The sequence below is a fragment of the Danio rerio genome, chromosome 20 (assembly GCF_049306965.1).
Source record: "Danio rerio strain Tuebingen ecotype United States chromosome 20, GRCz12tu, whole genome shotgun sequence".
In the NCBI taxonomy this organism is placed as follows: domain Eukaryota; kingdom Metazoa; phylum Chordata; class Actinopteri; order Cypriniformes; family Danionidae; genus Danio; species Danio rerio.
This window is the reverse complement of record NC_133195.1, coordinates 4,855,252-4,872,682: the sequence shown is the minus strand read 5'-3', so window position 1 is coordinate 4,872,682 and position 17,431 is coordinate 4,855,252. Positions and strand designations below refer to the sequence as shown.

The window sequence follows — 17,431 nt, the reverse complement described above, 5'->3', positions numbered from 1 at the left end:
TAAAGCTTGTCAAAGAAAGATTATTTTGAAAAAAGAAATGGGAATGTATGGTGAGCTGGTTGTGACAGTATTATTATTAATAAGTATTATTCAAGTGATTAGATTTTTTTTAATGGGGCAAGTAAAAATCCTTATGGTTTAGTTCTGTTTAAGTCTGAAATTTCATTCATAATGGTAACTTAACCTCCTAAACCGGAATGGTGAAGTCATTTACCTCCATATTATTTAAATTTTAAAGGTCCAGACTGGCCCAATGCCCTATAAGTGGTTCTGTTCTCTCATCAGTTGGAATTGAATAACTTTTGCATACATTATGGTAGAGACATTTTTTCTTTTTATCTACGATTACTGATATGTGTAGGAACCAACAAAATTAATTACAGCAACCTAGACCACACAGAACCAAAAAAGTACACTTTCAAATTTGAGTTTACAAAGAAAAGCGCCTCTTTTTTTGGAAGGGGTTTATTATATCACAGACACCATTTACAATTATTTTAATCACTTTCAACAGTGTTTTTGGAAATTCAGAGGGTTTTCTTTAAAATGATACCAAACTTTTGCATTTACACCTCTGCTTGTCTATTTGGGAAGCTTTTAATTTTTTTAATTAAGCTTTTAAATCCAGGCGGAAACCCCAAAATAGCACTTGACTTTGAGTGTACGGTCTTTGAAAAGACATTTAAAAGTCGAAATTGTCAATGTATAATTTGTTAGCGCACATCGTTTTTTTTTTTTTTTTTTTTTTTTTTTTTGTTAAGTGTGCATGTAATCTATGCAAGTTAATCCACTGAAAAAAATATTTTGGCAATCTTCAATCAAAGTCTGACCATTGACCTCTGCGCTTTGAGTGGCGGTTCTTTTCTGTTGATGTCTATATTTGAAACCACGCCCCTCTTAGTTCACTTGCCTTTAGACAATGATGTGCAAAAAGAAAGCCCCGCCCCTACTCAATATTCTGTTTCAGTCGGAAGTATATCAACATACTGAAATAAGTCTCAACAACTTCTGTTTCATATAGACTCCAAAATGCCTTTAAGGGTTAGTTGAAAACAACCTCATTTTTCCTTGTGGTGTTTAAACCCGAGTTTCTTTCTTTTGTTGAACACAACCAATGATATTTTGAATGCTGGTTGCTGGTACCCATTGACTTCCATATTAGGAAAAAAAGTACTAGCAACATCAAAATATATTCAGATTTAAAGGATGAGCAATTGAACTACCCCATTAAATCTTGTGTATTTTTGCTATAGTTAAATGTTTCAGTCAGAGAGCCCAATAAACGGCACAGTTCACTTAAATGTGACTTGACTAAAGTGTTAAACCATTTAAAAATGTACCCAAGAGAATTGACGAAATTACCTAAGGGAATTGTCTGCAATTGCAGGGTGATGTGTATAATTTGTGTCTACTACTAGTATCAATTATAAGAAATAAACTGATGTGTGTCTGATGGCTTGGTATACAAAAACAGGCAATGATTGAGCAGCTAATAATTTATCAATTTAAATGTTCCCCCCTCTCAGGTAACCCCCAGTGACCGGTACCACCTCATGCCAATCATCACACCAGCTTACCCTCAACAAAACTCCACTTACAACGTTTCAGCCTCCACTCGGGCCATCATGGTGGAAGAGTTCAAGCGGGGTCAGTCGCATTTCTGAAGATCCCTGGAACATGTTCTCGTAGAATAAAGGAGCATGCTTTAAAACAATTCTCAGCCGGATATTGTTTCAAGCCTGTGTGACTTTCTTCTTCCAGTGGAACACAAAATGAGAAACTTTAGAGAACGATCATGTCTAAATCCTAGTGAGTGGTAGCACCATTTGGACTGTATTAAATACTCTCCCTGATATCATTCCAACATTTTGAGGCCTTCATTCATCTTCAGAATACAAATTAAGATATTTTATATGAAATCCGAGAGCTCTCTTATCCTCCAAGTCCAGTAAAAAGACCAAAAATATTGTCAAAACCTTGCATGTCACATTTAAACATGACAAAGCTCATTCTCAGTCACACTGCTGACATATTACCTCAGATGTGGCTGATTTTCTTTGAAATGGTGAAGTTTATTCGCACAAACATCCAGGGTATAAATTGGTGTGCTGTGCACATCGCTTTTGTGAATGAGCTCCCTATACTGACACTGAAGAGAAGAAATTGTTTAATAAAGTCAGTATTTTTGTTTTATGTGCAAATACAAGTATTTTTTGTAATATTCGGATTTATCGACTGATGACACATGGACTGTTTTGACTGTTTCTTAGTATTTTTCTGGACTTTGAATGTCTCGGGACCATTACTGTGATGAGAGAGTTCTAGGATTTCCTATAAAATCTATCATAAAATTGATCAAAAATCTTAAAAAAGATGTTGGGTGTTTGGAACAATACGAGTATCAGTGATTTATAATCGAATTTAGATTTTAGTGTTAACAAATTCTTTAAGGCAGGATTTAGTGTTGTCAAAAGTATCGATTTCTGTACAAATTGGTACTGAGATTTTTAAAAAGTAAATTTCCGCTAACGTTTTTGTGCATTCTGAAGCACCACCGATTGGCCTCTGAAACATCACATTCAACAGATACACAAACACTGGATCATTTCAAAGCTATGTTAATCTGTTGGATGTCCAAACTCGGTCCTGGAGGGCCGGTGTCCTGCAGATTTTAGCTCCAACTTGCCTCAACACACCTGGGGCCTCATGTACGAAGACTTGCGTGGAAATCTTACTAAAACATTGCGTACGCACAAAGCTGTAAATGTGCGTATGCAGAAAAAAATTCAGATGTATGAAACACTGCGTACGCCGAATCTCACGCATATTCTTTTGTACATCCAAATGAACGTGAAACTGAGCGCAACATGCACGAGCACAAAACCCCTCCCTGCCTCCTCCCCCGGATGAATATGCTAATGACTATGCTAATGGCAAAACCCAATGAAAAAGCAATGGCAAAATCAAGCAAAAAGAAAAACTTTGAACAGAATGTGAAATGGAGGTGCTGCTTTCGGAGGTAGACAGGAGAAAAGCGGTGTTATTTGCAAGTTTGTTCTCCGGAATTAACAACAAAAGAAAAAAAAATAGAGTGGGAGTTTAGCTGATGCGGTTAACACAGTTGGGTCTGAACATATCGCACTGAGTGCATTAAAAAAAGAAATAGTGTGGTTTATATCTGTAAAATATTGCAGTACCCTTAACAGTCTCAGTGGTGCGGCTCGTAAGACGCATGTGATCATGTGTTGACACGTTCGAGCATAAACTCGGCTCGAATTCAGCGTCTGATGAACTCTTTCTTCTTTTTTTCCCCGCTACATATCAGATTTTGCCCACTATTTATCACGAGAAAGACAAGTAGGAATCATTTATAAGTTTGTGCATTTTATTTGCACGTTTATTAAATGGAAATGTTTCTGATTCACGCCTGCAAATTCATCTTCAGATAGTGTCTTTATAGCAATGTGCGTGCAGTAGATTGCTCAGATTACATTGGGAAAACAGGCGACCGCTGCAAATTGTGCTTTAATGTTTAGCTGGTCAACTGTATGGTATGGAAACCTTATATACCTACTAGATGAACCCGTCTCATACAGCTGCCCTTGCAAGGCTCAGACACTTTGTAGAGAGGAATTTAACACAACTGCCTCTAGGAGTCGCCAATGGAAATAAAACAGACACGCACAAAAAATGTGCGTACGCCAGCCATAAAGCTGCCGTGAAGCTGCGCACATTCCCACGTTCAGTTCATTGTTAGTAAATCCAAACGTGAGCGATTCTGAGCGTGAAACCTGGCGTACGCAAAGTTTTTGTGCGTACGCAGCGTTGATACATGAGGCCCCAGCAAGGATGATTCTAGAAAGCCTAATAAGAGGTTGATTAGGTAGCCCAGGTGTGTCTGATTGGGGTTGGAACTAAACTTTGCAAGACACTTGCCCTCTAGGACCGAGTTTGGACACCCTTGTGTTGGTGGTTCACTCATATGTCAGTTCATGGACAGATCCGCTGAATGATGCGTCTTTGAAACGATCCTTCGTGATGTTCGTGTATCTGAGTTTGCAATTGGTGTAGAATGATGAAGCGTTTACCTTTACCGCCAATCACAGTCGTACCTGTTGAGCAGGTAAATACTATGGACAATTTATTTGGAAATTTGATAGAATTTTACTCAAGTATTTTAGTACGGTTGGTACCAAACTTTATACTTTTGATAACCCTGATAAAACTTGTAGTGTCGCTTGTTTTATTTATTTAGTACTAAATAAACTTCTAAGCTCCAAACTTCATCTTTTGTGTTTGACTGGTTGAAACAAGGTGCAGGTTTGGAATAATGACACACATTTTGTTTTCGGATTAGCATTTTATACTGATATTTCTCTTCACCGTTTGATTCACGTTTCCACTTTAACTCCTCGCAGGTCTCGCAATCACGGATGAAATTTTGCAGAATAAAGCAGATTGGTCCAAACTATTTGAAGCACCAAACTTCTTTCAGAAATACAAGTATGTATTAAGCTGCATATCCTGTTGGACACACATGGTGAGAATTAATCATTTCAATAAAGATTTATTTCACAAAACTGCACCCACACGCATTCCTAGCCCATCCACGAGTACTACCTTATGTAATCCATGTCATCAGTCTGAAATAAACGCAGCATTTTGCCTACCATCAGTTTATTCTTATGGATGGCTTTTTTTTATGACGCTTCAGCATTTAAAATGTGTATCAGTCCTGTAGAGCATGCCTGAAATGTTAGTAATAATTTTTTGGAGATGGTTAATTTGATTTACTTTTCAAAGGTAGGTATTTAAATGGCTTTCTATTAAAAAAAAAAAAAAGAAAGAAAGTTTGACTGATTTTCTTGTGCTATAATAATTTGTATACAATTCAAAAATAAAATGTTTTAGTTCACAATTCGTACAATGTATTTCTTGTTAGTCTGTGTTTTCATAGTGTTCCTAATTTTGTTTTCAATTTCCGTCAATGTCTAGCATTTAGCCTATTTGTATTCCTTTTTTTCTTTTAAATGTTGTGTGAAGTTAATCGCTATGACTTGAAGTCAAGATTTCAGTCAAAACATATTGGATTCAGACTAAACAAACAGACATTTCAACACATTGTTGTTGTTAGTATAATGTTTATTATCTTCATTCTTTGAAGGACACTTTTATAAGTGAATATCCATTGTGCTTGACATTTCTTTGACGTTTTAGTGGGTCAGTATTATTTAATTTGTGTTTTTATACTTTTATAATAAACGTAGCTCATTGTAATGTTTCGGAAAACCTTTCACATTATGACAAAATCTTCCCACCCACAAGAGGATGCAGCGACTGTATGCAGTTCACTGTGGTAATCCATTTATAATCACTATTATTTCTCTCTTAAAGACAACACAGCTGCTTTCAAACAATGGCTTACGTATAATTGGTTTACTTGCTCTCATTGTATTCATTCCAGACTAGCTAATATGCAATCAAAGTGTCCAAACTGAGGTGCTTCGTAAAAGAAAACTGCATGTTTTAGTTTGCTCTACTTTTTTAAAGTTGTGGTCAAATGAAGAATTTGCGACTCGTTGCTTTGGTACTTTGCTAAATTTAACAAAAAAAAATTCTCATTAAGTCTCATTAATTTTTTTGGTCTTTTTTTGTAAGTATATAATCCTAAAAAGAGTTTATACTACATTAGTTTGTATTAGGTTGTCTATTTAAATTACAAGTAACCCATATCAAGTGACTTGGAGGTCAATGTTATGAAGTTTTACTTCACATACTCTCTGTAATTTAAAAATTTATATATGTATGTATATATATATATGTATGTATATATATATGTATGTATATATATATGTATGTGTATATATATATATATATATATATATATATATATATATATATATATATACAATTCATAAACTTGTATATTATGTTTTCTTTTTTACTTTAAAATGATTAAAGATACATATTTTTTTTGTCTGATTAAAATAATTGACCACCATAAATGTACTCTCTTTATGTTTCTAGTCAGATTTTGTAAAAAATATGCTCTTAAAGAGAAGCATTTATAGTGTGTGAAATGAAGTGTGCTCGTGGCTGCATTTGATTATGAGAGATCCCAGCTGTGTTGAAGAGATTGTTTGTGGAGAAAGGTGTAACAGGACAGTGTCAGTGTGATGGGGGCAGCAGGACGGCCCTGTAGGCTTTTGCCGGGTTTAATTCAACAGCTCTAGTCTAAAGGATGTAATGGCATTGTTCTGTCTTTTATGTCCCAAGGCATTATATAGTGTTGCTAGCAAGCGCACAGACAGAGAAGCAGCATTTAGAGTGGTGAGTACAGCTTATTTTATTTGGCCCAGCCCGATGTTCTGTTCGTGTCCCCTGCATCTGTCTCCCAAAATGTGCTCGACTAGGACTAAATGTAGTGTTTGTCTGACAGGGTTGGCCTTGTGGAATCAAAGATCCGAATCCTCGTGGGAAACCTGGAGAAGAATGAATTCATTACACTCGCTCATGTGAATCCACAGTCATTCCCGGGACCAAAAGAGGGAAATGACAAGTAAGACACTTGATTTTAAGGATTTAATTCTTTATTAATGGTGCCTATATCTAGATCTATCTAGTTCATCAAGCATTCAACAGCCTGGTACTATATTAAGTAATATACAGCCATACGTAAGGGATAAAGTACGTCCAGGAGGTTGTTATTTGTATAAGACTAGAGAGCTTTATTCAGTGAAAATTCTGGATGTACTTTATCACACTTATGAAATGACCAGGGTCGGCGCGTCCATAGAGGCGACCTAGGCGATCGCCTAGGGCGGCGTCTGCAACACCTGCATCAACACCCGCGTCCTCAGTTATGTCAGCGACACCTCCCTCAGCCCCCGTCGCCTCGGTTATATCACGGCGTCTGCGACACCTCCCTCAACACTCGCGGCCCCAGTTATGTCCACGACCCAACACCCCATATGCCCCCCCCACAATTTGAGGGTGGCGTGATCGTTCTTTGCCTAGAGCGACAGTTAAGCTTGCTCTTGCCCTGGACATGACTACTTGCCACAAAGCATAAAAAGTACGCAAAAAACATTGTTTTAATCCGTAATAGTTTATTAATTTAAATGCAAACCGAAAACAGCTAATGGAGGATTCATTAACCTGCACGTTATTCAGTCACGAGATGGCGCCAAACAGTCAAAAAAGCGAAGCTGACCGAAACGAAAACAGCTAACGGAGTATACACTAACCTGCGCATTATTCAGTCACAAGATGGCGCCAAACTATCAAAACAGCAAAGCTGACTGAAACTAAAGCAGCTGATGGAGTATACACTAATGCCGAGTTCAGACTGCATAATTGTCAAAGTAGTCGTGTCACGAATGTTTTCATACTGCATGACTATCTGTGGTAGCGTTCTGTCGCTGCTGGGTTTACACTGAAGGATGGAACGGCGACAGGAGATTTCACATTGCATGACTTTAAAATAGGAAGAATCACAGAAAACTTTGTCCAAACTACGTCTCACAACCAAACACGAGCCTGAAGTGACATGGAAACACAGCGAGGTCATGTAATATATCTTTCGTTATTAAGAACATAATAAAAAAAGAAGGCTTTAGCTTTATAAACGCGTGTTGCTCACCTGGCTTTCGAAGAGAATTAGCAATTGCTCAACTTTTTTTTTTTTTAAACCTTTTGACCAGATGACACGTCAAACACACGGTGCTCCTGCCAAGTTTACTGTTTTTCCTCCATTTTTTGGGTCCAAATAAACTGAAAATGCCTGCAGGTACCCGTACTACTAATGCTGCTCTCTCATTGGCTGTAGGTGATCAAGGACGTTATTTTCAATCAGAACACATTTCACACTGCATGATGTGAATCGCCGACAGCTCCAGATATTTAGCATGCCAAATATCTCACTGATGTCAGCGACTCATCGTCGATTTTCTTATTTCCCGTCTTTGATAGTTCACACTGTGATCGTCACTCGCTTGAACGAGCACCGATTTGCCTGTGATTTTAGGCATTTGTCTGCGATTTCTCAAAACCTGTCGGCGAGTCAAAATCAGGGCTAAAACCATGCAGTCTGAACTCGGCATAACTTGCGTATTATATAGTCACAAGATGGCGCCAAACAGTTAAAAAAAAAGCAAAGCTGACCGAAACAAAAACAGCTGATGGAGTATACACTAACCTGCTGATTATTCAGTCACAAGATGGCGCTAAACAGTCAAAAAAGCAAAGCTGACAGAAACAAAAACTGCTGATGGAGTATTCACTAACCTACGCATTATTTAGTCACAAGATGGCGCTAAACAGTCAAAAAAGCAAAGCTGACCAAAATGAAAACAGCTGATGGAGTATACACTAACCTGATTTTTCAGTCACAAGATGACGCAAACAATTTAAAAAAATGCAGTGACAGACAAGCAGATGCATATGAATGCGGAATGGATTTGAACGTATTTATTGACAGTCAAGGGGATTCGAAGTTTCCAGATGAGCCTGCTTTATTTAGCGATTGTTATCTCAGAATGACATATCTTGGAATGGAAGACTGACCAATCAGATTCGAGTATTCTAGACAGCCATGTACAAATATATATTAACACCTAGTAAATTAGTAATAGGCAAGCACCTGCTTAATTTTTAGTTTTTAATTGTTTTCGATGCTAAAACGTTTACGGTACTAAACTTGTCCTTGTTTCATTAGGGTTTTACAAAGACTCAATGATTGTCAAAAGGCAGATGAAAGTTTTGACATGCTCTTTACTGTGTGTGTGTGTGTGTGTGTGTGTGTGTGTGTGTGTGTGTGTGTGTGTGTGTGTGTGTGTGTGTGTGTGTGTGTGTGTGTGTGTACAGAGAGGAGTTTAGCACAATGTGGGTAATAGGTATTGTGTTCAAAAAAATGGAGGGATCAGAAAATCTTAATGTGGACCTGACGTTTGACATCCAGTCCTTCACAGACACAGGTAAGATTCTCAGCATATCTAAAGGAAAACGTGCAGAAAGAGTCAACAGTGCTGTTGTTCAGTAGATTTACACTTTGCTTTTGTTTTTGATTGGCTGTAGTTTATCGTCAAGCGATCACTAGTAAAATGTTTGAGCAAGATATGAAAATCACAGCCATGCATGTCAAGAGGAAACAGCTGCATCAACTACTGCCCGAAGTCGCCATTCACAGGAGCAAGAGAAAGGCAAGCCTTCATTTGTCCTTTTGATTTGGCAACTTTTTTTGAGGGGATGTTTTGATTTTCAACAGAAGTCTCTATGTCAAATAATAGTATTAGCAACATCTTTTTGAGACTTACGAATAATGAGTACACATGAAGTATTTATTTCCTCCTCCCAAATAATCTTTGTATTTTATTTTTATTTCTTTTTTTATTCTTTTAAGCCAGAAGATTTCTTCCACTAATTTTGTGTCCCAAAGTGAAAAACATTTCTATTTTTTTTATAGATTCTCCAAATAATTTTTAGTTTAATTAATTAATTTATTTATTTATTAATTTATTTATTAATTATTTTTAATAATTTATTTTATTAATTAATTAATTTTTTATTTAGTTAATTTTTATTTAATTTATTTTATATATAATATTAATTAATTTTTTATTAATTATTTTTTATTTTATTTATTTAAATTTATTTTTATTAATTAATTTTATTTATTAATTAAATAATTAATTATTGTATTTAATTATTTATATTTTTTTAAACCAAAATATTTCTTTCATTCGTTTTGTGTCCTGAAGCCTCAGATTATTTTTAATAAACCATTTTAGGATTAATTCCATCATGAATTTTGGCAGTTGAGCAGTGGTTCTCAAATGTCTTCTTAAAGTCTCTTTAAGTTTTCATCAAACTAGGGCTTCTGTTGAAATTAAGATGCATATAGTGCTCATTGTGTTTTTTTTATTAGTATTAAGTGAAACTGGGATTGTGTGTTTGTACGTTTATTTATTCCTTTATTTTACTAAGCTTTTGGAAAGATCTGATTTTTGTGTTTACGCTTTCAGACTTTCTTTATTTTAAATTTATATTGAAATGGTATAAGTCATCTCTGACTGCCATGACTTTTTGGTACAGTTTACATGGAGCATTAAATTTGTACTGAAGTGTCATTTTATTGAGGTATAGACATTTATATTAGTTTTTGTGGTGGTTTGTTACCTTAAAATGTTACATTTCTTGCTCAGCAGTTATATAAATCAATTTTTTATTATTATTTTTTTTTTAAACTTTAAAACCATTTTAACACATTTATTTATTTTGTCAATCTCCTTTTTTTCCCTTTAGCATTCATCTGATGGTGTTCGTGCAATGAATGACAGCAATCTGGACCTTTCACTTGACAGCGACAACAGCATGTCAGTTCCCTCCCCAACGGGCCCTTCAGCTGCAAAGATAGCCCGAGCCCCCAGCCCTCAGGGGTAAAGAGTCAAAGCAGTCTTAATTATATATTTTAGGAATAAATACCTTTACAGAACTTCTTTTTAAATCCTCTCTCTTTGTGTCTCGCTGTAGATCCACTGGGACCGCCACAAACACCTCAGAACTGCAGGGAAAAACAGAGGCTACTGGCGAAAACACACACCTGGCTAGTGGTATGACTTGGGGCTTAACCCTATATATTTAAATATATTTATTTAAATGTTTAATAATCACTCTTTTCACACAGATGCATTAGTGCTGTCTGCATTCAAAATAAAAGGTCATGTTTACATGACGTTTGTCTTGTGCAGTGATGTCTAAACTAGGGCCGAAGTTGGCCCAAGGTAACCTTTGATTTGGCCCATCTGAGAAGAGAGGGAGAATGATGATTGTCATTTCAAATTTAATGTAATCTTTTAGTTGTTTATTTTATTGTTAAACCACAAAAAACAGCTAACTAAAGTGAAATGTTAAATGCTGTAATTTAGTTTAAAATGTACATACTGTCACCCGACTGATGGAGGACAATGCAGAGACTTGGTGAGCAAATAAATGTGATTGTTGATGTTTTTATTGCAATAGGTTTCAACTAAAGTTTTACTGCTTTAGTTAATATTTCAAAGTGCTGTTTTCTTTTTCTTTTTAAATATTTAGGAAATTACCCATGGCAACTTTGCAATATAAAATAGTTTGGTATATTTATCTTCGGCCCACGGCTTTCAGTGATGTTTAGTTTTTGGTTCTTCATATGAAAAAGTTTGTGCACCCTTGGTCTAGTGTATGTATGCACATGCATGTACAGTTGAATTCAGAATTATTAGCCCCCCTGAATTACCAGACCCCCGTTTTTTTTTTCCCCTAATTTAGTAGGGAAAAAAAATTGTTTAAAGGGGCTTATAATTTTGTCCTTAAAATGGTTCATAAAAAATTAAAAACTGCTTTTATTCTAGTCGAAATAAAACAAATAAAACTTTCTCCAGAGGAAAAAATATTATCAGACATACTGTAAAAATTTCTTCGCTCTGTTAAACATCAGATAAGAAATATTTTAAAAAGAAAAAAACATTCAAAGGGGGGCTAATAATTCTGATTTCAATGTTTATTTATATAAAAATGATGTCAGGGTGTCTGCGGGGTCTTAATGTCTTAAATTCAAAGAACTAAATTTTAGACCTTAAAGTCTTAAATTATCATACCTAAATGTATCTTGTAGGTCTAAAATCATTTTAAAAAGGTCTTACTATTCTAATCAGGCCAACACTCATCCAATCACCAACAATACATCTCAGTAAAACATTTAACAAAAGTATAATTCATTAACTCATTATTTTAAGTCTGTGACAAGTATTCAAGTATCAAACAAGTTGAATACTAGTATTGTAAAAAATATCTAGTAAAATAAGTTATTAAACTATGATGTTTATAAATGTGTTGAAAAAATAATCAAAACATACAGTTAAAGTCAAAATTATTTGCCCTCCTTTGAAATTTTTATTTGTTTAAATATTTCCCAAGCGATGTTTAACAGAGCAAGGAAATTTTCACAGTATGTCTGATAATATTTTTTCTTCTGGAGAAAGTCTCATTTGTTTTATTTCGGCTAGAATAAAAGCAGTTTTAAATTTTTTAAACACCATTTTAAGGACAAAATTATTAGCGCCTTTAGGCTAATTTTTTTTTCTCGATGGTCTACAGAACAAACCATCGTTATACAATAACTTGCCTAATTACCCCAACCTGCCTAGTTAACCTAATTAACCTAGTTAAGCCTTTAAATGTCACTTTAAGCTGTATAGAAGTGTTTCGAAAAACATTTAGTCAAATATTATTTACTGTCATCATGACAAAGATAAAATAAAACAGTTTTAAGAAATGAGTTATTAACTATTATGTTAAGAAATTGGTGAAAAAAATAAACAGGCTAATAATTCTGACTTGCACGCATACTGTACATAATGTGTACGGTATACTTGTATTTTGATGCAAACTTTTTATAGTCTGTAATAGTTTGACAGCACTTATTGTTATGTTTTTTAATTATCATCATTAATATTACTAAAACTACTATATATATATATATATTTTTTTTTTGTGGTTTATTGCAGTTGATGGGACCTCCAGCAGCAATGCCTCTGGAAAAGAAGCGGCCCCTCCTCAGTCTACTTCACCTATTCAGTCTGAAAAGAAACCCTCTGAACAGAACCCTCTGCCCAGTCCATGTTTATCTGCTGAACCTGCTGTTAAGAGACCTGCCTCTGCCCTCGAGAATGAGATGACCAAGAAAGCCAAAGTAGAGGACGTAAGATTAACTTCTCTTATATATAAAAAAATTGAATAAAGTACTTTATAAGTATAAATTTTTAGGGTTTCCTTGTTACTATTAATTTACCTACTGCGTAATGTTAATGAATTAAGTGTACTTTGTTTAGGGTTGGAATATGAATTTGGTTTAGGGTTGGTTGGATGTTATTATTCATGATTAATTTTAATTACTGGATTAAGTACATGGAGAATGTGCAACAAGGACACCTTAAAATAGTCTTACCAGTAAAGTTTTATTTTATTTCGCCATTATATGAACAATTTTATATCACACACACCTAATTTGTGGAAAAAAAAAATTTAGTGTCTTAAATTAAACAAGATGTACAAACTAATTAACTGTTTTGTTGTAATTATTGACATTCAAGAGGGATTACTTGCCTTCTTGCACAGTGAATGTCAATCATTTCAACACAAATGTTCATTTGTGTGTACATCTTGTTTTTTTAAGACAGTAAATGTGTTTTTCACACACATCACATATCCATATTTAAGTTGGTTGTTATGAATATTTTTTAAAAATCTAATTAAATCCTGCTCTTCTAGCTGTCAGCCCCAGAAGCAAAGTCCTCAGGTGAAACTGATGGCCATGTGGCTCCAGCGGTAATGGCTAATTGTTCTTTCTCTTTGTTAGCAAAACGACATTTTTCTCTCCGTCTTGGCCTCTGAACTTGAAGAGGCAGTTTGTCTGTCATCTTCATCGCTCAGAGTTTCAGCCTGCGTGTCGTGATTGTTGTGTTGTTTTTATCTTAAGCAGATCGTTGAAGTGATTCCTTCAGACGGAGAACTGAAAACAGAGACTGAATTAATGGTGAGCCAATCATCAAAGCAGGGTGTTTTAATGATTATTAGTGAATATGTGGAAATAATGATACGAGTTCCTGGCATTCTCAGGTGGAGGACACAGCAGAGAAGGTTCCACTTGCTCAGGTAATGGCTTGTTCTTAGGGTTAGTTCACCCGAAAACAAAAAAAATGTGTTTTAATTACTCACCCTCATGTCGTTTCAATCCCCTGAGACTTTTGTTCATCTTTAGAACACAAGTTAAGGTGGTTTAGATGAAATCCTGGAGCTCTCTCATCCTCCAAGAATTGAAAAGCAAAGACATTGTCAAAAACCAGCTGCTGAAAATGATCAACTGAAAGACAAAAATGGACAAAAATATTGCTGTACTAGGAGGCTTGGCTTCATTCAGCTTAGAGACCATTACGTTTTTCCCCCTTCAAAACTATAGTATTGTCATGTCTTGTGTATTCTTGAATCTTTGGTTAAAGTCCATGTGAACTAGAAGCTGCGACCGCTTTTTCATATTGTGACGCAGATTCTAGATAAAGCACAATATTAAATAAGAAAACAGTAGGCGTGGCTTGTTCTTTCTACTGCAACATGATTGGATGTGGGAAAATCAGCACTTTATTCAGAAAGATCCGGATAAGAGTTTTTACAACCTAACGGACACCACATGCTCAGCGTTTTTGTTTGTTGTAAAAACTGACAGTTGGAGGGGCGTGGTTAAGTATGTTAGCCACGCCCATTACCTTAGACGGACGTAATCTGAGAACTGAAATCAAACCGTTGGACGTGGATTTTTAGATGTCAACTAAAGATTAGAAGGGCAAATCATTTTTTTTCTTAATGACATGCACAGATGAATTGTTCACCAAAAAAGTAGTAACATAAGCTAACAAAATCATATGGCTAGTTTTAACAATATTATCCAGCTGCAGGCCTGCAGAACCACACACGTTTCAGGCACACACCATCTAGCACACACGATCAAGTCAAACCATATATGGTAACTTAACTAGCTCCTTAGGAGCCTTATCGCCACCTAATGTATTTCACAAATATGGTTTACCATTTCAGTCATTATATCAATATTATATCGTAACAGTCATTTTAATGTTTCTGCAGTTTTTGTGTTCAAATTATGTAAATAAAAATAATTGGTTAAACTCTTGACTTTATTCACGTGTCCACATTCACAGGACTAAATGTAATAAACTATTTCTTAATATCCTCTTAATATTATTATACTTTGTTAAAACCGCTTTGTTGTAAAATATAAAAAGCAAACAATAATGTGTGACATTAAAATTAATTACTATAGTAACTTAAAAATTATATATTATAGTGTATATATTATTTAATCTTAACTGATTATTTAATTATAAACTACTATCTTTTACTAAACTGTAGCAACTGTTATATATTACCAGTTAATTTGTAATGCTATTTTTGTTATATTTGTTTATATATTTGCAACTATAATTACAAAAAATGACCAGTACTTTATAAAAGTATTTAAAAACAATATATTACTTTGGTATAAATTACTATAGTATTTATTGTGGCCAATCATTAATAAAAGTTATCAGAAAATTAAGCTAATAAATACTATTAAATTGCTTGAGTAAAATATTAATATATTGCCTATATTAACTTGCTATTATTTCCCTCATTATAAATTAATCCATTATGAACTGTCCAATTTAGATCGTTCAGCAAGGCCAGCAATCGTGTATCTGCTATGTTGACTGTGTCAGGTAAATAATGACTGACCATCTATGATGACTGATAGAAAACTGTTCAGCCTATTATACTGAATGACGATTAGAAACAATGATCACCATTCGCCCTTCTTGTTCGCCATATTTGTGAAGCACTATTGTTTATTGTGTACAATATTTTTTCACTATATATATATATATATATATATATATATATATATATATTTATATATATATATATATATATATATATATATATATATATATATATTTATATATATATATATATATATATATTTATATATATATATATATATATATATATATATATATATATATATATATATATATATATATWTATATATATATATATATATATATATATATATATATATATATATATATTTATATATATATATATATATATATATATATATATATATATATATATATATATATATATATATATATATATATTTATATATATATATATATATATTTATATATATATATTTATATATATATATATATATATATTTATATATATATATATATATTTATATATATATATATATATTTTATAATATACTTATATATATATATTTATATATATATATATATTTATTTATTTATTTATTTATATATTTATTTATTTATTTAATTATATTGATGACGATGTCCGAGAAGACGTTAATAACATTCGTCGTAACCATATATGGTTTGTCTAGATTGTGTGTGGTTCTGCGGGTCAGTTTTAATTTCATTGTGCACATTAAATGTAAAAAGTCATACAAAATTATATTTAATGAATAAATTAATAAATATTACAAATCAGTTTTGGTTTGGTAAGCGCATCCAGAATTTCGACCCAGAACTTTTCATTTTGGTGCATCCTCTAAAATTGAAATTAATCTGATACACGTTTTTAATTTGCTACAGAAAACATCCAACGCTGATCTATCGGACGTCCCGGTCCTCCCAAACAACCCCATCCCTGTGGTCAAGAATTCGATCAAGCTCCGACTCAGCAGGTAGAAGCGGCCCAGTCTTCAGCTCGTCTCAATCTCAGGAGGTGAAAATCCCCCTCGATTCCTGCACAAGTGCAACACTGCTCTCCACAAGAGGGCAGCTCTGTTCTTCCACACACACACTTCCCTGTTTTCCTCTCTCATATCCTTCTCTTGCTCAAAAAAACTAAAACAAAAAAACACACATTACATCCTCCCCACAAGAACGAAATCCTCAATGTGATTTAATGTGTTTGTGTGAGCACATGCTATCCTTTTCTTTTGACCTGACGCTTTATTTTTTAGTTCTTGTTCGTAAATCAAGGAAAAGTCTTGTAATTCCTATATTCCAGGGTTCAGTTGGTCCACTAGAGACCAATCCTGCGTATGTTGTACAGAGCTGAAGGTGTTAGATGAGCATGAGGCGTGCTCGGTAGGTGGAGATGCATTCAACTAATGACCGCACTAATCTGACGAGGAGACGACGTCCAGATGATTCTAGCTCACTAATGCAGCTGTAATTTAACCAAATCAGTCTGAGATTAGCGTAAACACTATGGTTTCTGCTCCGCTGCTTAGCAGGGCATTAATTATGGGGGTTATTAGGAGCGGAATAGCTAGTGTTCCCCAGCATGCTCTTGATTCGTGCTCTGAGGAGACCAGTGCTGGCCGTTTCATTTTTATCATGTCTTCATGTATATATTTAGATAAGAGACGACGAGATCCACACTTTTATTTGCTTTAAACAGCTCCGTTTTCTTATATGCTGGGATTATGTTTCCTAATGTGGAGTTTTGATTGATTTATCGTGATTTAAAAGGGCAGACGGAGTTAAACATTGAGCTGATTTTGAGAATTTTTGGATTTGGAAAAAAAAAGAAATGATGGTTTTACTGGAACAGCTGAGTGATTTAGTTCATTTTTTTTGGAATCTGTACAAAGTTTTCTTACACCCGTGTTTTGTCCTGATGGTCTGTGTTGACTGTATGGTTTGGTGTAAAGCTGCCGCTCCAGCTGTGGTGTCAGCACAGATTCACTTCTGTGAAACGCTTCCTATGGCCTTGCAATGTTCTTTCAGTTCTTTCATACGCTTATTTGTAAGACAAGGTATTGTACTTTTTCACAAATAAAAGTCTACATTGTTGCAAAGAGAAA

At 34.3% G+C, this 17,431-nt stretch overlaps 1 protein-coding gene across 5 annotated transcripts in view; it reads left to right on the top strand.

Annotated features, from left to right (window-relative positions):
* Positions 1–17,431, top strand: part of papola (poly(A) polymerase alpha) — a 26,198-nt gene extending 8,767 nt beyond the window's left edge. Inside the window, 13 exon segments of one of the 5 annotated variants that reach the window (NM_205758.2) lie at positions 1,527–1,647; positions 4,419–4,503; positions 6,277–6,330; positions 6,440–6,559; positions 8,866–8,975; positions 9,076–9,200; positions 10,303–10,436; positions 10,531–10,610; positions 12,543–12,736; positions 13,306–13,362; positions 13,517–13,570; positions 13,654–13,689; positions 16,209–17,431. In NM_205758.2, the coding sequence (NP_991321.2) occupies positions 1,527–1,647; positions 4,419–4,503; positions 6,277–6,330; positions 6,440–6,559; positions 8,866–8,975; positions 9,076–9,200; positions 10,303–10,436; positions 10,531–10,610; positions 12,543–12,736; positions 13,306–13,362; positions 13,517–13,570; positions 13,654–13,689; positions 16,209–16,304 (1,266 nt within the window). In that variant the 3' untranslated portion in view covers positions 16,305–17,431. 5 annotated transcript variants of the gene reach the window in all.